Below are 25,422 nucleotides of genomic sequence, written 5' to 3'. Positions count from 1 at the left end.
CACCCATGGAAGCTCATAGCCCGGCCCTCCGCTGCCAATCCCACCCACTCATGGTTGAGGGGCTGCACATCATGTTTTGGGCACCCCACAGTGCATGGGCAGGACTGTGTGGCTCGTGGTACAAAGGGCAGTGCCAAGCCCCAGATTGATCTGTTCCTGTTTCTGGCTGGCAGAGGGCGTGGTGTCCTTTGAGTCAGCTAATGATGTTTACTGGGGATGCAAGTCATGATCCCCCTAAAACCAGAACAAATAAGCACAGGGACCATATAGGAGCCCAGGGTCGGACTCAGTCCCTCCTAGCAGGGTGGGCGAACAAGCATCCCACGGGGAACGGGTGAGGGAAATGAACCGAGGGGTCTTTCCCAGCTCCCGGGGGGAGAGGCGGGAGGAAGGAAACCCAGGAGCTGGGTGCCCTGGTGGGGCTGGGAGCAGACCCTGCATTGGGGCAGGCTCAGCCCGCTGGTGGGAGGCAGCGTTACTACCAAACCCCGTTCCCGATCGGCGGGCCAGGGCCCTTCGTTAGGGTCCAGAGTGAACAGCCCGTGGCCGGGGTCGACCGGAGCGGGAGCCGCGCCCATCCCAGCAGGGGGCGTGGCCAGGATCCGGGGGCGGCCAATGGCCGCGCGGCAGCGAGAAAGGGGGCCGCGTTCCCCCTGCGTAACGCGCCGGATGCGTGCTCGGCAGGGGGGCGGGGCCGGCGGGTCACGTGGCCGGCTCAGGCTATAAAGCGCGGCCGGCGCCGGCGGCAAGCTGCGTGCGCTGGGGGCTGGTCGGGACGGAGCAGCCGGCTTGAACCAGATCGGCGCTGCGGTGAGCGCCGCGCTCGGGCCGGGGCAATGGCGGGGCGCTGCGCTGCGCTGCCCGCCGGCGGGAACCGGCGCTGGGGGGCGGCTCGCGGCGCAGGGCGGGGGCAGGGCTGGGCTCTGCGCGCGCCGCGCCCCCTCCCCCCACGTGCGCCCGGCTGCCCGCGCGGCCCTGGACCCGCCTGAGGCGAGGCGAGGCGCGCGCGGGAGCAGCCGTTTCCTGCTGCGCGGGAAGGCAAGGCCGGCGCGCGGGGGGATCTGCGCAGCGGGTGATGCGGCGGGGGGTCGGGTGGGGGGCGCGAGGGGGCGGCGCGGCGCTGGCGCCCCGGGTAAGGGGTCCTGGTGGGTGTCGGGGCAGCAGGGCCCTGGCCCCTGCAGGGCGCGGGGTGCCCGCCGGGGCGGCACAGCCTGTCCGGGCACAGCCCCCGCTCGCCGGCAGCCGGGCGGCGCTGACTCCCCTCCCGCGGGCGGGTGACAGCGGGGCACGCGCGCTTTGCCACTTGCCGGCTGCCCACCTGTGCCCGGTGCCGCGGCCTGGCCGCGCTCGGGGTTCAGCGCCTTGGGCGGGCTGGGAGGCCAGGCCTCTCCGAGCCACGTTTGAATTCACCCGGAGGTGATGGAAGAGCCATGTGGCTACAGCGGGGCAGGCGAGCTAGGCAGGGCTCTTCTGCCCCCCGGGGCTAATTCACCTGGCCTGGCTAGTGCAAAATGGAGGGTGACGGTTGAGTTTGCTAGGATTTTATATTGAGGTAGCTGAGATAAGGCTCAGGTGGTTTTTAACTATTTGTAGCTGGTTTGAGGCCCCCATGTACCTCCCACCTGGGGCTTACCTTGATATAGCCAATTGGCACAAAAACAAGTGACTTGTTCCCTTGAGGTTTTGACACTAAGGCCAGGTCTACAACTAAACTGACCTAACATCTTTAACTCCCTGTGTAGACTGTGCTGGTCAATGGGTAACCTGCATGTCAGTGTAGGTAGTGTCTTCACTGAAGTGCTGCTGCAGCATTTTAAGTGTACACAAACCCAAAGATGGCTAATTTGATGTAAAAACACTCCTCTTTTTGCTGGGAAGACTTAGCCTTAATGAGTGCCTAAAACAGTGAGGGGCCGAGTATCCACAGAGCCTGTTGATTTCCAGGTGCATGGTGGCTATTTGGTTCCTCAAGTGATAAGGCTCACTTAGATGCCCCAATGTGGACTTTGTAATTTCCTCAGGGGGCAGATGGTGGGCAGTCCCTCTTGAGAGGTTACATCTTGGAATCTGAGTGCCAGCTGGGTCCCCCACTTGCTCACTTGAGATACTGCAGCCACATAGAAAACCCAGTCTTCTGTCTCCATGCAGCAGATGCTGTTTCCCCAGTGTGTGCTTTGTAGGCTTGCCTTTTCAGGCAGATTGTTCTGCCTTTCCTCCCTCCAGTCTAGTAGGGGGATGATCCTTGGCAGTGTTTCAGGGAGTTTCAGTTTAAGTGGGCCTGTTGCTCAGATGAAAGGTGTGCTGCTTCCATTCCAACTCAGGTGGTAATGGTGTGTGAGGAGCTCTGGGGCTGGTGCGGTGCAAGACCTGATGTTAAATTGGCTGGATATTAATCTCCTGCCTCTTAGTGTTGTGGTGAAGCATAGCTGCAAACAGATAGGGTAGAGGGGGAAATAACTGAGAGATAGGACCTTCTGACAGCATCTGTGATGAGCTCCTTCCTTCCCAAATGCTCTTGGGGAAAAGCAAGAATCTTAATGAACAGTGTCTTTCCTGCTCTGATTCTTGAGGGCTGGGAGAGGGCTCGCTCCCTCTTCTGATGGCCCTTTTCAGGGACATCCAGAGCCAGTGCTGTCACCGTGGGGACAGGCAGCAAACAAACCAAGAGAGTGAGTAATTTCTGCTGCAGCAGCAATAGCCAGGCTAAGCACAAAAGACTGCAGCTTAGGACACAAGGTACTATGGGGAATTCAGCTGAGCTGCCAACATGCCTTACTCAAGTCATTGTTCAGGTACAGGATTTGCAGACTGACTGGGGCTTTTCCTTATTTTGGTGCTTGTCCACACTAGGTAGAGGTGCTGTTAGCTATCAGATTTTAACATGTTAAAATCCTGGTGTAGATGGGGGTAAGTTGCAGTTTTAACATGTTAGCTGGCCAGGGATGAGCTATGGTGTTAATTGTCTTGCAGCAGGGCTTCAAAGGGAAGCCACTTCTACTCTCCTGCTCCACTGCAGCTTGCATCTGCGGCCTAGCAACAGCCCACTTAGTCCAGGAATCTTTGCTGGCAGGCAGAGCTAGCGATCTTGGGGTTTTGTTACACCCAACATAGTATCTGAACACCTGCCGTTTAATAGCAGTGGCAATAGTGAAGTCCTTTAAGGGCTTCATGGAGTCTGACACTTCTCTCTTTTTGGGGCCAAAACTCTGCTTGGGTAGAGGTTGTTTTTGGTAGGGTTTTAAGGATTGAGAGGGCTCTGTGCTGAGTGTCTCTTAAGTTGGAAAGAGCTGAAATTAGTAGACCCAGTGCCTGATGTGCCTACCTTCCAGCAGATAATGTTTTCCTTCCTTACTTTTGTGGTTTTGGCTGCACTTCTCCCACCTTCTTGTATATGCACACCCTATCTGTGGCCCCATAAAGTTGCAGGGCGTCATCAACCTCCTCCTAGCAGTGGCCAAAGTGGCAGTCTTTAACACCAGAGAGGCTGAGGTGGGTTCTCTCTGACTGTGGAGCCTGTTTCCAGTCCTCTCTGCACTCACATATCCAGGCAGAGTTCCTCTGGGCAGCAACTGCTGGCTCCCTTGTCACCTTTGAGGATCAGTGGGTGTTGTCCGGGGTTCTCTGCTTGGTGTCCCCTTCAGGTTCCCTACTTTTGACCCTCACCCTGATATTGTTTTTTGCTGTTGTCCCACATAATCCCGGGCCTTGTGGATCCTCCTCATAGGCTGGGGAAGAGTCCTTTAGTTCCTTCCTGGAACCCAACAAGAGCGGATAATGTTTGTAGCCTGTTCAGGAAATACTCGGCCTGGAGTGTGCCTTTCAGGCTAATAGGGATGGTGGCTGTGTTTGTCCTAATAGATTTAAGGTAGGGTTCTGTGGTACTGCCTGCTTGCTTTTGGCAGCATGGTGAGAATGTTGGAATCGGCCCCATTCTTCTAGTCCAGAGCTCGTATCTCTCTCCCCAAGGAAAAATAATTGATCTGGTACTTGCTGTGGGTCTCATGCCCTCTTATTTTACCATGTTCAGCAACTAGACTCCACTGAAGTGCTCTCTAAAATCACTGGCTCAAATCCTCTTCTCTATAGGCTGGAGAGCAGCTCCATTCCAAATCCTGATGGCATTGTCAATGTGGTGGTACTTTTTTTAAGCATGCCAGCAGGGGGGAGCTGGCATTCAGCTTGGATGGTGGGAGGGTAGAAATCACAAGGGATCTTGTGTCCCCATCTGCATTGTGGAACATAGGCAGAAGGCCAGGAATACAGCACTAATGGAGCAGCAGATAGTCACTTAGTTTCCTAATGGGTACCCAGTGTGGCCTCTAGCTGCTAAACAGGGATGTAAGCTTATATACTTGGCCTTCGTCTAACTATTTGGGGGATAGCCTTGTGCTCACTTAGCCAGCATCCATGGACCATGGGGACTCAGTTCTCCCTCTCTCATTTCAGGATGAAGAACTTGTGTTCTCTATTTTCTGCACCATGGAATTTTATTCAGCTCTTCTAATTCTCCAGAGCCACAGGAACTTTAGAAAAGAGATTCCCATACACACCGTATAGCAGTAACTCTCTGGTTCTGAACATATCTTTGTTTAGTTTATTTAATTTTGTAACATTATTTATTTTAATATTTTCATACCTCATATTTTGTTTATGTATCAAAGTTGCAAATTCCTGTTAATTTGAAACCACTAAATTAATAACATGGAATTCACAATCGAATCAACAACGGCTCTGATGGATCTGCTAACAGAAAGTAAGGCATCTGGTCCCATGGTAGCTTTCCTCTGGATGCTGATATTGGGCTTCATCATTGCCTTTGTGTTGGCGTTTTCTGTGGGTGCCAATGATGTTGCAAACTCATTCGGAACTGCAGTGGGGTCAGGTGTAGTGACTCTGCGGCAAGCATGTATCCTGGCATCTATCTTTGAAACGGTGGGCTCTGTTCTGCTGGGTGCTAAAGTGAGTGAGACCATCCGGAAGGGGTTGATTGACGTGGAGATGTACAACTCTACACAAGAGCTACTCATGGCTGGCTCAATCAGCGCTATGTTTGGTGAGTAACATTCTAGCTGCAGCAGCAAAGTGATTAAGTACACATGGATTAGTTATCTTGTTGGCGTGTCTGTCCCCAAATCTGCCATATATTGTAATGGTGACTAGTCACTGAGACACAACTTTGTTGCTTTAGGGTCAGCTGTGTGGCAGCTAGCAGCTTCATTCTTGAGGCTTCCCATTTCTGGTACCCATTGTATTGTTGGAGCGACAATTGGCTTTTCGCTGGTGGCCAAAGGACAGAAAGGCGTCCAGTGGTCAGAGCTGCTTAAAATTGGTAAGTAAAGTACAACCCACTAGCTTTTTCATATGGTAAGGTGTGGCATTAATAAACCATCATAGAATATCAGGGTTGGAAGAGACCCCAGGAGGTCATCTAGTCCAATCCCCTGCTCAAAGCAGGACCAACACCAACTAAATCATCCCAGCCAGGGCTTTGCCAAGCTGGGCCTTAAAAACCTCTAAGGAAGGAGATTCCACCACCTCCCTAGGGAACCCATTCCAGTGCTTCACCACCCTCCTAGTGAAAGTGTTTCCTAATATCCAACCTAGACCTCCCCCACTGCAACTTGAGACCATTGCTTCTTGTTCTGTCTATGGCCTTGGACAACATTAGATTAGTATGAAAAAATAACTGGGTTTTACTGCCCAGAGCCACCTTCTAGTAGCCAGGATATTAATCGCCTCTTTATCTTCTGTCCTAGTGTTGTCCTGGTTCATCTCTCCCCTGCTTTCTGGCATCATGTCTGCTATCCTGTTCTTCCTTGTCCGTATGTTCATTCTTCGTAAGGTAAGGATGCCAGATCTCCACAATGTGCATCTGCTGTGTGAAAATTGTTCTGCAACTGAAATTGTGTGAGCTGATAATAGGAATAACACTCTTGGTCAGGACGGTCTTAAATGCTTATTACTGAGAACTTTGTGATCTTTAATGCTTTGATCTATGCATCTCCCACACTAGCACCCTAGCTGCTGGGCTGCCCTTCATAATTACTGGGTACCTACTTGCCACAGGCTGATATGAACTTTTTTGTGGGGAAGGGAGCATAGAGATCAGTGCAGTGTTCTGAGAAGCCCTGTCCCCAGCAGTGGGCATGGAAGAGGTTGCTGGGATAGTAACCTGGCAAATGTCTCCAGGCCTTGTTTGAATGCTCCATCTTTCATATCTGTCTCTGGCTAGTGGTAATCTCAGCACTCTGGAGACTTGAAGACAGGAGGAGCTTTCTGTTCTTGCCCTCCTATCCAAAGCTGCTAGTTCAGGGGTTAATATTCCACACCTATCTCATCTTCGACCAGATGGAGAACAGAAGCAGGCATAGCTTTCCAAGCAGCAGCAGCATGAAACTGATAAGACGCTGGCTACTTGTGCTGCTGTCCAGTGCCTTGTGGGCTGCAAATCAAACTGACCAGTGTCACCTTGGCTTTGTGTTGCAGCTTATTACCTAGTAGTAGTAGTTAATTCTGGCTGCAGACTGGAAAGCATCACTGCAACTAGAAGGGCTAGAAACTTCTCTTTAATAAAACGTAAAGTCTGTAGACACTGGCTTATGCATCAGACTTCCAAGGGCAGGCTAGCTGAGTAGACCAAATAGATTTTGAAATACCTTATCCTCAGACCCATTTCATGTTAATACCATTCTGCCTGCCTCTTGTTTATACTATCCAAGTCTCTCTCCCCCCCAGCTTGTACTATGCAGTGTTGTAGCTGTTAGGATTTTAAAGAGAGCTCTTTAGCCTTTCAAAGGCAGGAAGGAATCTTGCACCTTGATTGCCACTTGGCACTCAATGGAACAGTTTGTGGAAGTGCCAATTAGAGCTAGTTGTAACTTGAATGACCTGCCTTAGCATTAAAATGCTTGGGAGAGCTCTGCCCTTGTGATGGTAACTCTGCTTCTATGCATGACTGAACTGGCAGCTTGCCTACATGGGGAAACTTGGGGCTTGTCTACACTGGCACTTTACAGCGCCAAAACTTGCAGTGCTCAGGGGTGGGTTTTTTTTCACACCCCTGAGCGAGAAAGTTGCCGTGCTGTAAAGTGCCATTGTAGACCCTGCACCAGCACTGGGAGCTATTCTCCTTGTGGAGGTAGTTTTTTAGCTGTGCTGTGACTACACAAGACATGTTAAAGCATGTGGCAGCACTTTAATGTAGCCAGTGAAGATGTGCCCTTAGCGGCAGAACTATACTGATATAGATATCTGCCATAGCTCCCCATGTACTTGAATGTGTTGACATAGGCAGTTGTATTGAAAAACTACAGCAATATAGTCTTGATGTAGGCAAGCCCTCATGGATCTTGGGCTCATGTCTTAAATTAAACCTGCAGACCAGAGGTTCCCAAAACAAGTTCTTGTCTTGAGATTCCACCAACCTAAAACAAGTTGCTTGAACTTCAGGATGGGCTTTGTCTGGGAGGTTTGACTGTATTGGGCTGAACTCTACTCAACCAGACAAATGCTTTCTGTTGTGAGGCTCCTTGGTTTGGAACTCTTTACAAATACTGTTCTCGTAAGTGGAACAAAAGTAGCAGTTGGAAATGGGAGCATGAAATGAAACTTGTTTGAATGATTTAACACAAGCCACTCTCTATACTCCTGCTGTTCAGTATGCTGAGTAGATCAGTAATCTGAACATGAATTAACACTAAGCATGCTAGTAGTACAGACTAGATTGCTGGTCAAACAGATGCTGTAATTATATAGAGTCTGGTGTCCAGGATTCAACTTGTGTGTAAACAGCTTACAAATATAAAACATAAAATTAGCTCGAGTTACCAAGTGTATTTTGAGGATGTTATTGAGTAGCTTAAAACGAACTTCAGATCTCAAATCTAACTCCTGTGGATTCTGCTTTGAAAAATACAGTAATTTTGTTTTCTCATAACCTTCCATGTTCATTTGCAACCTGGCAGTAGTTCATTTAGCACAGCTGTCAGATAATTATTGTATAACTGGCCTTTCAAAGTTGTACTAGCTACTTAACACTAAACATGCTTTTCAATACATTAAATTTCACTGAACATTGAACATCAGAACACTTGGGTTTGGCTCCTGGTCAACAGTCTCAAACAATGCCACTGCATGGATGAGATGTTGCTTTCAGTACATAGGAATGCATTTGTGAATAATCTCTCTGAATCAGTCAAATGACTTGACAATTGGCCTGACTCACCTGGGGAAATGGAGAAAAAAGCCCTTTTGACAAATGAGACTTTTTCCAAAAGAGAACTCCTTTAGTGGATTGAAGCAAAGACTTCTAGAAAGTGCTGTTGAAAACTGACACTTTTAGAGAGCATCTGTTCTGATGGGTAGGCTGTTGAATGCCTGAGAGCAAAATCCAGAGCCTTACAGAATACAGAGAGCAAACAGTCTTGGGATGTAGCTACTTTGATGTCTACAACTTAAGAGCATTTTACTTCTCTAAGTGAAGAGTTCTCAAGCATCAGATTCCATCCACTCTTTCTGTGGGATGGGCTGTTCAAAAGGCAACACTGCTGTTTCAGGGAATGTGCATTTCTGCTTTGAAACAACAATGGCATCAGGGGAGAGGCCCATTTCTGTCTTCAACATAGAAAGTGCTCTGTTCACTAGTAGGGAGAGAGACTAATTGGCAACCCTAAAACCCCACTGGATCTTGTGATGCACAAGTTCTAAGGGTTCTTCAGGCCCAATTCTCTCCTTGCCGACTCCTGTGTAACCCCACTGTGGACAGAGCTTTCACAGCTGTAATAGATAATCCTGTAATTGATATTTTGCAGACAATTCTATCTCCCTGTTCTGGAGCTGCCTCTGCTGGGCTAGTAGGAGGGAAGTAGTAAACTCTTAAGTCTAAGTGCACAAAACAGATTTGTATGAAGTTACTATTTTTCTACACTCTTCCATGTAGAAGTGTATTTTAAGTGTCTGCTTTGCTGTTGGGTTCAGAGTCTGGGGTCTGGATTTGTATAGCATCAAAACTAATCTGTTTTACAGGCAGATCCAGTTCCCAATGGATTGCGAGCTTTGCCAGTCTTCTATGCCTGTACCATTGGGATCAACCTCTTTTCCATCATGTATAGTGGTGCACCTTGTAAGTACATGTCAGAATACTTCAGCGCTACTTTTATAATTCTTTACAAAAACCTCCATTAAATGCATGATTTACCCCTTTTGCTTTACAGGGCTGAAATCTCCTAGAAGGCTGCCGGCCTGTGCCGGCTACAGAAGGCTGCAGGCTAGCGTGTGCTGAGTTCTAACCTAGATAGTTACCCAACCAAAGAGGCCTGCTCAAACTCTAAATCACTACAGAGCTTTCTCCTTAGTCTTCACAGGAACAGCAGATAACATGACTTCCCCTTTCCTCTCTCCTACTTATGCTAGAGCTCAGAACCCAGCTGCTGAAGAGTCTCCTTAAGCTTTTCCTATTCTCCAGTAAGGCTAGTTAGCACTGGAGTCTTGTATTGGATTTGCTCAGTTTGGCCTTTCCAGCATGAGAGCTTGCTTGCTTTTCATCCCTAAGAATATATTAACTGCCCCGAAACTTCCTGACCGAGAAGAACTGGCATGTCCTAGCCGGCACAAGTACTCCGAAGAGGAATTCATGCTTCGGAGTTGAAATCTTTTGGGAGCTCCAGATCAAAATGTTTGTTAACTTTCTGTTGCGGTGGGGGGAGAAACACAACCGATGAAGGGAACAGACAGCTGCCATCATTATCCAATGTAGCTTGGCACAGAAGGGCCTGGAGACCTGCAGAGTTAAAAGGCAAGCTGTAGAAAATATCAGTCACAGCTAACTTAAGTCAGTTTCAAAACTCTGTATACTGAACTACCTTATTCAGGGCCTGCTACCTTGGACTGTGATGGCAGCTTCAGCTGGGGCTTCTTCTGTGATGTATTATAAAACAGGTCATTAAGGAGCCAGAGCTAGGTAGAGGCTGACAGTGGCAGGTATTCAGTGTCATATTAGACACTTTAGATCTATTTCAGTATTTAGTAGTGAATAGCCTGGTGTGTAGCTATGAAGTAATGACTCCAGCTTTCCCTTCATACATTGGTCCCTTCAAATGCACTTTATGGTCCTGAAATTCTAACAGATGTTGCAGCACTAATGGAGTTCAGCCAAAGTGGTGTTTATGCCTGTGAATGACATTGTCTTGTGAAGTAGGAATCTTAACCAGTTAAAGCATAAACAGCATTGCACCATGTGATCCAGTTTATAAGTTTGCACATTACTAGCCAGATTCATGTTGAATTTACATTCTGTAGACAAGGTTTGGTTAAACTTTGTTCCACTTTAGCTGGGGGTTTTGCCAGACTCTGTATTTGTTGTAAGCTGCTATTAGTGGTGTGTTCCATGTTAACTAAGCCATATGAAATAGATGTGACATTGTGCACTTGACCTCTGCAGTTCCTTTATTTGCCCTCTATGTACTGGGAGTGTTTATAGTTCTTGGCTGCAGCAGAAAATGCAGAAGCATTTTGATGGCCATTTAGCAAACACTTGATACCTTAGCTTAAGATTATAGTAAATATAAGTGAGTAAACTTCTATGTCCAGCTACTCATTTGTAAATGCTTGTGTAACTAGGTCAGTTAACACCTTAAAGCCTCTCCTGCTTCAAGAGATGTCGATTTGGTTCTAATTTAAAAAGTGCTCTGGAGTGAGATGCAGAAGCCATCATTGTTGCACCATGTGGCTGGAAAAGTCCTATCCCATCAGAAACCTAAAATGCCACATCACTATAAATCTATTAGATCTCTTGTGGGTACAACTCTTCTCCCCCCAGCTATTAGCAGACAGGCACGCCAGGGGGAATAGCGCTGTCTGCTGCAGCAGCAGACTTGCTGCAATGTCAAAGCAAAAAAAGTCAGGACATAAGCCTCTGTGTGTATACTATATTGGCAACTAAACTGAGGGAAGGATGGTAGAGCATGTCTAGTCAGTTGTTGCTGGGTCACCAGCATGTACAATGCTCTCAGTAATCCAGTTTTCCCTGGGGAGGGGAGAGGTCAGGAGAGCTCTGAACATGTGAAAGATTAGCTGGGGAGAGATGGAAGCCCCTACCAGGTTACAATGTGGGTTAAGCTCTAATTTTTGCAGGGTTATATTGGATTTTCTATTACATATTCACATCTCTCAGATTTTTTGCTAATATAGCAAAGCTAGTGCAGGACACTGCAGACTCCTGGGAGGCAGCAGTGAATGTCATGTGCCAAGCATCCCTTGATCCAGTGTTGTGAAGAGAGTAGTCATACATTCTGAAGGGGCTCTTGCCCTAGGGTTTTCAAGATTCATTGTTTTATTTCCTAGTGCTGGGCTTTGACAAACTTCCTATCTGGGGTATCCTTCTAACTTCGGCGGGGAGTGCTGTTGTCTGTGCTCTCATCGTCTGGTTCTTTGTATGTCCAAGAATGAAGAAGAAAATAGAACGTAAGTAATACTTTAGAATGACATAAAATCACATGTTCTGCTTAATGAGTTACTTAAATATCCTGTTTTGGCTCATCTGGCTTGTGGGAGAGGGGAGGGGCGGGGGAGTGTCTTACAAAGCTCACCTTTAACAGTCTATTTTATTAAAGGATCCTAAGGGCGGGAGGGGGGTTAGCACTCAGATCTCACTCAGCCTCCTCTGAAAATCTCATGAGTCACTTAAGTACTGTATTTGTCATCAAGCTTTTGCTGGTTACCGTAAAACTAAACTTGCTTATAACAAGGGGTGGCTTCTAAGAGGGCCCCTTAAGCATGCTTCTAGCTGAGTAGCCATCCACTGGTAAGAAAGTACTGTTGGTAGGCTGCAGCTAACTTCTGTGCCTACTTATCTGTTTCAGATCAAGCTTTGTGGAGTAGGCTTTAGGCGCACAGCGCAGAACAATTACCTGGAGTGGATATACTCCTAAACAGCACTATTTCATCATTAATCTTAAAGAGTGCAGGGGGTAGAGAATGCAGGAGGCAGTGTGCCTAATTGTGGCATATAACCTTTAATACCATATGTACCTAATGAGCAATCTGACCTTGCTGATGCAGATTAGTTTTAAGTAGGTGATCTCATAAAATCCCTGCCCTGTAGCAAAGAATACCTGTTGAAAGGCACTCAAATAGCATTCCTCAGCTTTACTTTTCTAATGTTCTGAGGGGCTCCTCTATAAATTACTTGGGAGAGGCATCCTAAGCAATAAGTAAGAGAAAATAGCTATTCACAAGTACCCTTGTCAGGTTTGCATAAGTGGTGAGAGACTAATAGCTTGTTAAATACTTTCTGGTTGCCTTTGAAATTTGTCTAGAGACAGCTCATCCTTCCAGCTGTTAAAGGAGTTTATACTCTTGCTGGTAATTCAATTTCCCCCCACTCGCTAATGTAACTTAGCAAATCTGTTCGCCTGTGTGGGGGGGAGGGGGGTTCAGCGTAGCCTATTCCTAAGCAGAAACCCGGTGACACACATACTGCAGTAGTTTGAGCAGCCCCACACAGCACTGCAGCAGAACTGGGGAACTACACAGAGGTTTCATGCTATTTGTATCTGACCTGACCAGCCAGACTTAAACTTCTGACCAAGTGCTTGCAGTGAGCTAATGAGTTCTGAAATCAATGGTCTCTGCTTTAATATAGTACAGATTGGGAAGCTTTTAATTGACTCCTACTGTTCTTTGAAGATTTCAAACATTTGTTAGCTTTGTCCTCCCTCCTGTAAGGTAGAAAAGTCTTTGCATTTTATGGCCTGGGGAAAGAGGCAGATGTTAAAGCCAATTTTCAGTCCTGGCTATGCGGTTAGGCTCTTTAAATACCAGGCCATGCTTTCTCAGAAGAGCTGAGAACCCACAGCTCCTTTGGAGTCATTGGAGACCTATGTTCAGATCCTCTGGAAAATGCTACTTGTGTTTAGGTGCTTGCTTAGGCAGCCAAAAGTGAATTTAGGCCAAGGTCGTGCAGTCAGGATCACTCCAGAGTCCCAGTTCTGCCCTAACTAGTAGACTGTTTCTGTTCATGTTTGAAAAGTAAAGTCCCACCATCAAGGCTCTAGATTAGAGCTGAGTGAATAATACACTTTTTGGTTTGGGGGCCAAACAGAACCTCATTTTCAATTTGAAACTAGCCAGTGTTTCTCCCTGGAATGAGAACCAAAATTTTTTATGGGGTTTTGTTTGGCCCAGACAAATTGTGATGTTTGGTTATTTAGGTGGCTTTCACTTTTTTGGGTTTTTATAACTAAATTTCAAAACAAATCACCATTTTGAAAGTCAGAACATACAACATGAAACACTGTTTTGCAATGGCCAGAATGAACCATTTCAACAGGGTGGATGAGGTAATCTTTTTTTTGCAGTGTTTCTCAACCTTTTTGATACCAGGGACCAGCTTGCTGCCTTCCTAAACTGTCAGGGAGATCTCAGGAACCGATGTTGGTCCACAGACGAGTTGTTGAGAAACACTATTTTATTAGTTCAACTTCTGTTGGGGGGGTGGGGGGGGGAAGGGAAGCTGATCCAGTAAAAGTACCTCACCCACCTTGTCTCATGCCCTAAACCAACACCGCTATAACACTGTTTCCCCATTACTTTTTTAGCAGACTTATTGTTTGCTGAATTTTTTTTGCCTGCCTCTACTCCAGATGTTTAAAGTTGTGTGAGAGCTTTAAAGCCGAGCTGGGTTCATTTTTTTCAAAACACTCCTTGCAGTGGAAACCCTAGTGTTGTCATGGCTCATCACCATGTGAAAAAGGTACCTTCCTGCCCAGTGCAGTCTCTGTATTGTCACATGCTTTAACCCAGCAAAAGGCACAGATGAGTCACCTGTATACTCCTATGGCTCATGCATCACAAAGTGCAAATTGCAGCACTTCACTAATGATACCCTGGTGAGAGATTTGCTGCTTAACACTGCTCCCGAGAAAAATGGCTCTGTCATCTGTATTTAAAATCTTAACTTGTAATCAAAATAAGCTTTCTTTTGCACCATTGTAGTGTGGTGCAAGTCTTGGCCATATCATGGGCCAGCTCTCAACCACATAACTTCTCTGGGCTGCTGTTTGCAATACTAGGAATGTATCTTTAGCTTTTCCTAACACTAAAGTGGAAGCAAAGTATTGGCACCATGTGTCCAGTCAGTTCCTGGTGGCCCACCACTGTTCTCATTGTGGAGTGAAGAACCAGTGCTCTGGGAGTAACAAACACAGAACCCTGCTATGCCATTAGTCACTCTGCCAGTTATAACCACACCTATACTGGGTGCCAAGAGGGCGCTTGAAATAGTAAAAAAGCACAGTTCAGACTAGTGAGTTCTGTGTCTGGAGATCTGGCTGTCACATGCACAGCACGTGTAACACATCTAAGCATGTGAGTAGTTAGTTGGTTACTAACTTGAGCTGTAAACTGAAATCCAGCATGCATAAATCTGGGTTCTGACAGGTGCCAGCGTTGCTCAGGTCTCAGTGGATGCAGAGTAGGCTGGAATCGAGTGCTAATGGCTGAATGGGCTTTAAATGGCAATAGCCTTTGGGAAAGGGGACCACTAAGTCACTGCTTCTTTCCACAGGAGAGGTCAAGTCAAGTCCTTCTGAGAGCCCCTTGATGGAGAAAAAAAACAGCCAGAAGGAAGACCAAGATGAATATAAAGTGCCACTGGGCAATGGCGTGGGTGACAAGAGCTCTGTCACTGATGTGTCTGCCGTGCATCACAGGGCAGCCGTGGAGGAGAGAACAGTCTCCTTCAATCTGGGAGATGTGGAGGAAGCCCCAGAGCGGGAGAGGCTCCCTAGTGTTGACCTGAAGGAAACCAACATTGATAGTGGTGAGTTGGGGTTAGCACCTGCCTTGATTCAAGGCCTTATGGCTGGAGGTTGAGATGGCCCTGGCAAGTCCAGATGAAGTGGGAGTCCCTTAAACATGCCATGTGGAGGCATATTCCACCAGCAAATAGATCAGGGAATCATGACACAAGCATGAGGTCTGTAGTGTTTTTAGTTTGGCTCCTGTTTGAGGCATGTTCCTTACTCCTGGACATGTGGATGTGGGTTAAACTCAAGTTCCATTTGCAGGAGCTGTGCGATTACCCAGTGGCAACCTTGTTCAGTTCAACCAAGCTGTCAGCAATCAGATCAATTCCAGTGGCCACTACCAGTACCACACTGTGCACAAGGATTCGGGCCTGTACAAAGAGCTGCTGCACAAGCTTCACCTGGCCAAAGTGGGCGATTGCATGGGGGACTCTGGCGACAAGCCCCTGAGACGCAACAACAGCTACACATCGTACACTATGGCCATCTGTGGCATGCCGCTGGATTCATTCCGTGCCAAAGAGGGTGAGCCCAAGGGGGAGGAGATGGAAAAGCTGACCTGGCCTGGAGCAGACACTAAGAAGAGGATCCGTATGGACAGCTACACTAGCTACTGCAATGCTGTGGCAGATACCCACCCAGCTGCTGATGTGGATATGGATGTAGGCAAGGTGGAGATAGGCAGTGGTGACAGGAAGTGCAGCACTGGTTCTCTGGAGGAGTGGCATGACCAGGATAGACCAGAAGTGTCCCTGCTCTTCCAGTTCCTGCAGATTCTCACTGCCTGCTTTGGTTCCTTTGCTCATGGCGGCAACGATGTCAGGTCAGTAGACTTAATCTACGTGACAGGTTTTAGCTGGTTACACTTACTGCAAATGTTAATGCAATATGTTCACTGCTTCTCTAGGGCATGTATGCCTAGCATGCTGGGTGTGAAAGCTGCTTATTGTGCGGGCTCTTCTGGCAAATACTTCTCCCCACTAACCTGGTCATCCAGAAAATGTAGCAAGTTAGGGTTTATAGCAAGATTGGAGTTCATCACTTCTCAAGTCAGCAGCATGGAAAGATTCCTTGATTGTCTCTGACTGGAATGCATTTTTGTTTCCTTCCAGCAATGCCATTGGCCCTCTGGTGGCTCTGTACCTAGTCTATCAGACGGGTGATGTGGCTTCCAAAGTGGCAACTCCCATCTGGCTGCTGCTGTATGGAGGTGCTGGAATCTGCATTGGCCTGTGGGTCTGGGGGAGAAGAGTCATTCAGACCATGGGGAAGGATCTGACTCCCATCACACCATCTAGGTAAGATGCTTCATGAGGGACACAGGAGGATGCTTATGGTATTTTCAGTGTACTGTGTCCTCTGTACTCACGACTGTGTACATAACACATTATTACTCAGAGGCTGGGTGAGCATGTAATTATACAATGCGCAGTCTGCAGCCTACTGAAATTGAAAGGTTCATTAATTCTTTCCAGCTTGTTTGCTCACATTCCAAAATTCCTAGTGCTGAGGTACAATAGCTTTGATAGTCATGACATGTGGGTTACCTTCAGGAAGACCACTCCACAAATATCACCCCTAATTGACGTTTCCATTGGTATGGTTCTAATCTGTGCATTTGAACAGATGGCTGTGGGATCAGGTGCTTGTAATAAACACACATGCCTTCCTCTCTGGGTCAAAAGCCAGAAGAGCTGAACCTTCCACTGTACCTTATAGCTCCACCCTCTGGAGCTGGGGGGTGGGCTGCAAAGATCATCCACTGAATTCCCTGCCACCATCTCCAGGTGGCTGTCCTAAAGGGGACTTATCTCTGATATCCAGGTCCAAGATCATATCAGGGCATTACAGATCAAAGCAAATGCCTTGAGGAATTGAATGCAAACAACTACTGAGCTCAGTGAGTGGCAGTGTGAAATCTGCTTATTCTCCATTGTGTAAAGGGGGTTGCCCTAAAGTTATTTGACTTTTATCTAAACTTCCTGCAGAGATGCATGTATCCACTAGAAATGGAAGGAAAAATGAAGCTCTGATTAAAGATCTCTAGTCTTGCTTCTGGCCTCCAGCTAGGAGCTGTCAAGAGGCCCCAGGTGCGCACTCCATACAAAGCAGAAGTGTGTACAAAATCTAATGCCGTAGAAATTAAACTGGTTAATGAGGGAGACCTGGAACCCTGCGTAGAACAGGAGCCATAAGCCAAAGTTCTATGTGCTGTGCCATGCCATGGACTGTCTGGTGTGCAGGAATCCCTTGCTGACATTGTGTGGCTCATATCAACCTCTGATATTACTATCTTTGTGTATACACAGTGGCTTCAGCATTGAACTGGCATCTGCTCTGACTGTGGTGATTGCATCAAATGTTGGTCTTCCTATCAGTACAACGCACTGCAAAGTAAGTGGAATGCTTGTCCGTATGTTAAATGGCTTCTGTGGTGACCTGCTTATGAGTTCTGCAGGAAGTGTCACTACTGTCTCAGGAGATGGAGTTAATGATGTAGGGTGTAGGACCAGAAGTGATGGTCTGGTCTACTGAATGAGAATCCAGTTGTCTCCCAAGTATTGGTTCTTGCCTTTTTTCCTCCTCAATCTCAGATCTGGTTTGTATTGACTTCTAGTAGAATAGCTTCCAAAATACACCAAGCATTGGTCTTGAGTTTGACAGGTCTACAGTTTGCATGCAGATCTGTCCATTTGTGGATAATGAACATAGAGTAAACATAGGAAGTGGTGGAGGGAGAAGCTGAAGAGAAATAGGTATTGAGGAGAAGTACTGAACCACTTTTCTCCACAGAGGGCTGGTCACCACCTCCCCATGCTGTGCTGCCCAGTGCAGTAGTCTGGGAGCTGACCTTGTTCATGAAGACAGGCAAAAAAAGCATTGAGTACATTAGCTTTTTCCACATCCTGTCACTAGGTTGACTCCCTCATTGAGTAAGTGGCCCACACTTTCCTTGACTTTCTTCTTGTTCCTAACATACCTGAAGAAACCCTTCTTGTTACACTTAACATCTCTTGCTAGCTGTAACTCCAAGTGTGATTTGGCCTTCCTGATTTCACTCCTGCATGCCTGAGCAATATTTTTATATTCCTCCCTGGTCATTTCCAGTCTTCCACTTCTTGTAAGCTTCTTTTTTGTGTTTAAGATCAGCAAGGATTTCACTGTTAAGCCAAGCTGGTTGCCTACCATATTTACTATTCTTTCTACACATTGGGATAGTTTGTTCCTGCAACCTCAATAAGAGTTCTTTAAAATACAGCCAGCTCTCCTGGGCTCCTTTCCCCCTCAGTTGTTCTCCCAGGGGATCCTGCCCATCAGTTCCCTGAGGGAGTCAGTCTGCTTTTCTGAAGTCCAGGTCTGTATTCTGCTGCTCTCCTTTCTTCCTGTGTCAGGATCCTGAACTCGACCATCTCATGGTCACTGCCTCCCAGGTTCCCATCCACTTTTGCTTCCCCTACTAATTCTTCCTGGTTTGTGAGCAGCAGGTCTAGAAGAGCTCTGCCCTTAGTTGGTTTCTCCAGCACTTGCACCAGGAAATTGTCCCCTACACTTTCCAAAAACTTGCTGGATTGTCTGTGCACCGCTGTATTGCTCTCCCAGCAGATATCAGGGTGATTGCAGGCCCTGGTTCTCATGGGAGACTTCAATCTAGTAACATCTGCTAGTTGCCAGAAGAAAGCCTTGTCACCTCATCCCCGTGGTCCATAGCAGATTCCCATCATGACATCACCTTTGTTGCTCTCACTTCTAAACTTAATCCAAACGTCTAAACTATCTAAACTTTTTCTGCAGTTTCATACTGGAGCTCTGAGCAGCCATACTGCTCATACATACAGTGCAACTCCCCCACCTTTTCTGCCCTGCCTGTCCTTCCTGAACAGTTTATATCCATCCATGACAGTGCTCCAGTCATGTGAGTTATCCCACCAAGTCTGTTATTCCAATCACATCATAGTTCCTTGACTGCCAGGATGTCCAGTTCTCCCTGCTAGTTTCTCAGGCTTCTTGCATTTGTGTATAGGCACTTAAGAGAGCGTGATGATCATCGCGCTTTCTCAGTATGAGGCAGGAGTCCTCCCCTCTTGTGCTCTCCTGCTCATGCTTCCTCCTGGTATCCCACTTACCTTTAGGTCTTTGATCTCCTTCCCCGGTGAACCTAGTTTAAAGCCCTCCTCACTAGGTTAGCTAGCCTGCTTGTGAAGATGCTTTTTCCCTCTTGGTTAGGTGGAGCCCATCTCTGCCTAGCACTCCTCCTTCTCAGAACACCATTCCATGGTCAAAGAATCCAAAGCCTTCTCTCCAACACCACCTGCGTAGCCATTTGTTGACTTCCACAATTCAATGGTCTCTACCCAGGCCTTTTCCTTCCAGAGGGAGAATGGACGAGAACACCACTTGTGCCTCAAACTCCTTTATCCTTCTTCCCAGAGCCACGTAGTCTGCAGTGATCTGCTCAAGGTCATTTCTGGCAGTATCCTTGATGCCCATGTGGAGAAGCAGGAAGGGTAGTGAGTCTTGGCAGTCTCTCTGTCACATTGTGAATCCTAGCTCCTGGCAAGCAGCAGACCTCTTGGTTTTCCTGGTTGGGGCAGCAGATGACTCAGTCCCCTTAAGGAGGGAGTCCCCAACCACCACCACCACCTGCTGCCTTCTCTTGGGAGCAGTGGTCATGGAAACCCCATCCCTAGGACAGGGCATCTCATGCCTTCCAATCAGTGGAGTCTCCTTCTGCTCCCTTCCCTCAGATGTATCATCTAGTCCACTCTCTCTGCATGAGAACATGAAAACGGTTGCTCACCTGTCTCCATTGCTGGTACATGGACACTCCTCCTTCTGGAGGTCACATGCTGCCAAACTTTTTCACCGTCCTTCTGTTCCCACTGCACAGCCTGCTCTGATTCTTCAGGATGTTGTACCCATAGAAGCATATCCAGACATCTGTCCAGGAAATCTTCATTTTCTCTTATGCCATGCAGGGTCGATACTTGTTTCTCCAGACCTCGAACTTTCTCTTCCAATATGGAGACCAGCTTGCACTTTGTACAAAGTCGCTTTTGTCCTGCGAAGGAGACAAACATGTTGCATCCTGTGTGGGTAACAGCTGAACACTCACCATCCAGATTACCTTCATTCAAAGAGCTTCCTCAGCTGTTGCAGTAACTACTCAGAAGCCTGTAAGATGAAAGCCTCAGTGCGCTTTCCCCAGGTGAACTCCCAGGCTAACTCCTTCTGTTAGCCTCTGCTGTTAGCTGCTCGGCTGGTTCACTGCTGACTGCCTTTTTAGAACAGTCAGGCTCACTCAAGGCACTCCCAATTCACACTTTTCAAACAATCAAGCGCATGGTCAAACTGTTCCTGCAACACACTCAATGCAGCACTTAGTGTACCACCTCAGAGGCGGAGTTGATGGATGTGATTGAAGAGCCATTGGCCGTTATCTTTTAAAACTCATGGTGATCTGGGGGAGGTCCTGGATGACTGGAAAAAGGCTAATGTAGTGCCCATCTTAAAGAAAGGAGGAGGATCTGGGGAACTACAGGCCAGTCCTCTGTCCCTGGAAAAATCATGGAGCAGGTCCTCAAGGAATCAATCCCCTGAAGCACTTAGAGGAAAGTGATCAGGAACAGTCAGCATGGATTCACCAAGGGCAAGTCATGCCTGACTTACCTGATTGCTGTCTAGATGAGAACTGTCTCCATGGATGAGGGGAAAGCAGTGGATGTTCCTTGACTTTAGCAAAGATTTTGATAGTCTCCCACAGTATTCTTGCCAGCAAGTTAAAGTAGTACAGGCTGGATGAATGGACTACAAGATGGATAGAAAGCTGGCCGGATCATCGGGCTCAACGGGTGGTGATCAATGGCTCCAGGTCTAGTTGGCAGCCAGTATCAAGCAGTGCCCCAAAGGTCGGTCCTGGGGCTGGTTTTGTTCAATATCTTCAATCTGGAGGATGGTGTGGACTGCACTCTCAGTAAGCTTGCAGATGACACTAAACTGGGAGGAGCGGTAGATATGCTGGAGGGTAGGGATAGGGTCCAGAGGGACCTAGACAAATTAGAGGATTGGTCCAAAAGAAATCTGAGGTTCAACAGGGACAGTGTAGAGTCCTGCTCTTAGGACAGAAGAATCCCATGCACTGCTACAGACTAGGGACCGAATGGCTAGGCAGCAGTTCTGCAAAAAAGGACCTGGGGGTTATAGTGGATGAGAAGCTGGATATGAGTCAGCAGCGTGCCCTTGTTGACAAGAAGGCTAACGGCATTTTGGGCTGTATAAGTAGGGGCATTGCCAGCAGATCGAGGGACATGATCATTCCCCTCTGCTCAACATTGGTGAGGCCTCATCTGTAGTACTGTCCATTTTGGGCCCCACATTCCAATTTTTCCACATCCTTCTTGTAAAGAGTCCAGTGGAAGGCAACAAAAATGATTAGGAGGCTGAAGCCCATGACTTATGAGGAGAGGCTGAGGGAACTGGGATTGTTTAGTCTGCAGAAGAGAAGAATGAGGGCGGATTTGATAGCTGCTTTCAGCTACTGGAAAGGAGGTTCCAAAGAGGATGGATCTAGACTGTTCTCAGGGGTAGCAGATGACAGAACAAGGAGTAATGGTCTCAAGTTGCAGTGGGGAAGGTTTAGGTTGGATATTGGGAAACACTATTTCACTAGGAGGGTGGTGAAGCACTAGAATGGGTTCCCTAGGGAGGTGGTGGAATCTCCTTCCTTAGATGTTTGTAAGGTCAGGCTTGACAAAGCCCTGGCTGGGATGACTTAGTTGGGGATTTGTCCTGCTTTGAGCAGGGGGTTGGACTAGATACCTCCTGAGGTCCCTTCCAATCCTGATATTCTATGATTCAATGATACTTAGGCACCATACTGTGGTAGAACAAACAACAGTTGTCAAACAGACCTATTACAAAGCTGCCAAGCTCCCTGGGCCACTCAAGTCTTGGGGAAACTTCATTCCTATAAGCCTTGCACTTCTGCATCAGATGCCTGTAATCTCATTGTGAAACTCTTCTCTGCTGGTTCCTTGCTGCCTGGCCCCATGCTGTGCTGGCTGTGCACCACAGTTCCAACAGGGAGATTGCTCTCCATAATGTGCACAAGGCACTTGGCCACACTTCAGCATGACTCAGGTTTTCTCTGGGCAGGTCTCATTGGATTCAGGCTCGTCTTGTATCTGAACCTAGTCAAAGCTGCTCTCTTCTTAGTAAGGCCATATTGGAAACTGAGTTTGCCTGTGGAGGGGCAACATGTTGGGATGCTGACAGATTGGAGAGGATACCTAAAGAGCTACAAGAATGACCTGAAGTCTAGAAAACCTGCCTTAGATTGAATTTTTAGTCTCGCACTCTCATTTAGAGAAGGTTGAGGTGAACTCTGAGAGCTGGGGGCAGGCTTCTAGCAGATAAAGGCAGAATAAGATCAGTATCTGGAAGTGAAGGTAGTACATTGGTTTTCAAACTTGGGGGTGCCCCCCAGGCACCATGAGATTATTGGGTGTGCAAGGACCTGACTGGTTATGGATTTTTTAAGATTATCAAGTAGGTACTAATCTTATTCCCTGGGGATCCTATCCAACCCTAGTGTGCCTTGGTGCAGGGTGGCTGGGAGGAGGCTGGGCCCCCATTAGCCATGGGAACTGCACAACCTTTGGAGAACTCATTCCCCTGTGGCTTCACTGGGAATCAACATGGCAGCTGTGCTACACAGATGTCCTGGCCCCATTGCAGACACATCACATCTGGTGCATGTGCAGGTAGGGGGTGGAGCTGCCATGCATGAGTTCCCACTCTAGGCAGCTGGGATTTGGGTGGGGTGCACAACCTGCCTCCCTGTATGTGCTGCTCAGTCTCTAAAAATTGCAATGTCTTTCTAAGATACTCTAGCTGACTAGAAGCGGTTGGGTTTGATGCTGGAAGCACTGTGTGGTGGTCTCTGGCCTGCTATGCAGGAGCTGAGACCCTAGTGGTCTCCTAGTCTTTAAATTGGTCCTTTGGTGTATCTTCCTTAGGTGGGCTCCGTGGTCTCAGTGGGCTGGCTCCGTTCCAGGAAGGCTGTGGACTGGCGTCTCTTCCGTAACATCTTCCTGGCATGGTTTGTCACTGTCCCGATTTCTGGCCTCATCAGTGCAGCTATCATGGCACTGTTCAAGTATGCCATCCTGGGAGTATGAGACCAGCTCGAGTGAAATCCATATCATCTCGCTGCTCTGAGCAACTGAACCAGTGCTGGGGTGACTCGCCTGGGGAGGAGATGGGAATATTGCATTTATGCTGTAACTGCTTTCATGCTAAAGGACTCATCTCTAAATTAGCTGCAAAATAACCAGTGCCCCTGATCTCATTAAGATCAGTTTCCTGTTTGGGCTGTGAATTACTGTACATATTTCTATATTCTTTTGTATCAAGCTTACCTTCCATTATGTATGTTTGTCACTGAGGTATCCTTTTTTAAATTTGTTTTTCCTTGGCGCTAAATCTTAGAACTGGCAGGCACAGTAAATTCTGGTGTGACCAGCTTGGAGGGGTGACTGTTCCACTGACATGTTTGCTGTAGGTTAGCAGTAATGGGCACTATAGCCAGAGGCCACACTTATTTTTTTAAAAATAAAACTTTTAAACTAAACATACCTATTGGCTGACTCCCTGTGGAGCAATACCTGTTGCACACCATTTCCTGACTACCCCCCCTCTGCAGCTCACATGGTACCTGTGGGACATGTTGCCACCTCCCCAAGAGCTGTGAAAGATGCTGGGGGTGGTTCTTGCTAGGAAGCAGGTTGATGTCGAGCTTCGCTTCCATTTCAGTACTTACAGGTGTGAACAAGAGAAACCTACAGTACCATGATGCTCTGCTCTTGTGTTGTCTTTGCATTTTGTGCAACTGCACCTGAAGCTCTGGGGGAGGAATTTTGTTTTGAATCTAAGATGGGATCAACTCTGTTAGAGTTGATTTAAATGTTGAGATAATTGACTGCTCCCTCCCCCCACTAGCCAAGAACCTAGCTCTCTCCACTGACACTACAGGACTCTGCTCCCCATTGCTACCTCTAACTGAATAAAAGCTTAATTATTAAAACAAAAATCTTCTTTGGGATTTTCCATCCAGTGAAGTGTTAACATTGATTCCACAAGCAGTGTGCTCCATCCCATGATCTTAGCATGGCTAGCTATAGCTGGAGGAACATGACCCCCCCTTCCAAAGCTACAGCAGTGGGCAGGATTTGAGTGTGTTACCTGGTTAACTCAGGAGCAAGAGCATGTACAAAGAAATCACAAGCAGCAGGAAAGGTGAACTAAGGTTGGGATCAGGGGAGGAACCTCTGTGGTCTAAACTCCACTGTTTGCCTGAGGAAAGCAGTAGGTGCCTAACTGTAGACTCATTAGAAGCTGCCCTTGGCTACTGCTAGAACAGCTGCATTGCTGTGTCTAACCTCTCATTTTCTCAGCTGATGTACTGTTAAAAGAGGCTTCTCAAAGCACACATGCTTGGTTTAAAGCAACCTCTGATTTGGCACACCCTCTAATCCAGTGCTCAGTCTGTTTGTCAATTGGGGATTAAAACCTAGCCTGAATGCTCATGTTCGTGCAATGTACTTAGATCAAGGCAATCCTAGCTGGTGCTGTCACTATAACAGCTAGGCCCATATCAAATACTGATGTTCCCCAGCTTACGCAAGTGTTCTGTTCTGGAACATCTTGTAACTCAAATTTTGCGTAAGTGGGGAATGTATCTCCAACCATTACATGGAAACCCCCACCCCTCCTATTTCTAGCTCACAACTTTTTTCCGTAAGCTTGGATGTGTGTACGTTGGCTTTACATAACTCAGGGAGTATCTGTACGCTAGAGTGGGAACATTCCTCCCTCCAGCAGAAAGATAGGCACAGACCTGCTTTGGAGCCAGGCTGAACCATACTCCTTGAACAGTCCCATTTTGCTACTGCCATAATGGCAGAAGGCAGCATAGCATTCAAACAGTGGGGCCCTTTGTGCTGGAGCTTCCTGTCTTAAAGCATACAGGAGCTGCCATGGTAGACTGAGAAGGGGTTTGGAAGGAAGGAGTTAATACCTGGCACTTTCCCTCAGTACCTCCCAAAGGAGATTGGCGTCGTCTCCATTTTACAGATTGAGAAACGGAGATCCACGTCAGAGCTGGAGTGAACTAGTCCCACTCTGCAGCCCTATCCACTAGGTGGCACAGCCTCAGCCTGTTGCTGTGGAACAAGCCCTCCACCCCAATGGTCCAGCCTAGCACAAGGAAGGGAGGAGTAATTTGAAGGTGCCCCACACAGGGAGACAGTGTTCTTGCTCTCAGGGTATAGAGATGGTCATGGGCCTTCTGTTCTCAACTCTCCCTCCTGTTTCACTGGAGTATGAAAGCGTAGATGGGGGGGCAGGGCAGGCACAGCGGCAACTTTCTCAGCCTGTCATGGTAGGGTTGAGGGTTGGTTTCCCCTGTCCAGTCCCAGACAGCTGCCCCCTGTTTACAGCAGTGCTCTTACCAGGCAGGGATGATGCTGCAGCGACACAGATGGCACTGACACAGAACTTTCCTCAAGTGGTTGGGTTCAGTAGGTAGTGGGGGGAGGGGTTAAGGAAGGGGCTTCTAGTA

At 47.6% G+C, this 25,422-nt stretch overlaps 1 protein-coding gene across 1 annotated transcript; it reads left to right on the top strand.

Moving 5' to 3' along the window:
* Nucleotides 1-742: 742 nt before the first annotated feature.
* On the top strand, nt 743-24,525 carry SLC20A1 (solute carrier family 20 member 1). Its single transcript, XM_039524070.1, has 11 exons — nt 743-810; nt 4,447-5,053; nt 5,189-5,329; nt 5,757-5,842; nt 9,025-9,121; nt 11,341-11,460; nt 14,564-14,818; nt 15,066-15,627; nt 15,917-16,102; nt 17,114-17,198; nt 22,820-24,525. Exons 2-11 carry the CDS (start codon nt 4,702-4,704, stop codon nt 22,979-22,981), a joined length of 2,046 nt encoding a protein of 681 aa, XP_039380004.1. The 5' UTR covers nt 743-810; nt 4,447-4,701; the 3' UTR covers nt 22,982-24,525.
* The last annotated feature ends 897 nt before the right edge of the window (nt 24,526-25,422 follow it).

Source organism: Mauremys reevesii, linkage group 2 (genome assembly GCF_016161935.1).
Source record: "Mauremys reevesii isolate NIE-2019 linkage group 2, ASM1616193v1, whole genome shotgun sequence".
In the NCBI taxonomy this organism is placed as follows: domain Eukaryota; kingdom Metazoa; phylum Chordata; order Testudines; family Geoemydidae; genus Mauremys; species Mauremys reevesii.
Note: the sequence above shows the minus strand (reverse complement) of the source record. Positions and strands in the feature narration are given on the sequence as shown.

What these genes read in the sequence shown, in the direction of transcription:
- SLC20A1 (XM_039524070.1), top strand. Translation starts at nt 4,702, where the DNA reads ATGGAATTCACAATCGAATCAACAACGGCTCTGATGGATCTGCTAACA. An exon ending in GTATGTTCATTCTTCGTAAG is followed by an intron (nt 5,843 to 9,024) that starts GTAAGGATGCCA and finishes TCTGTTTTACAG; the next exon opens with GCAGATCCAGTTCCCAATGG. An exon ending in CATGGCGGCAACGATGTCAG is followed by an intron (nt 15,628 to 15,916) that starts GTCAGTAGACTT and finishes GTTTCCTTCCAG; the next exon opens with CAATGCCATTGGCCCTCTGG.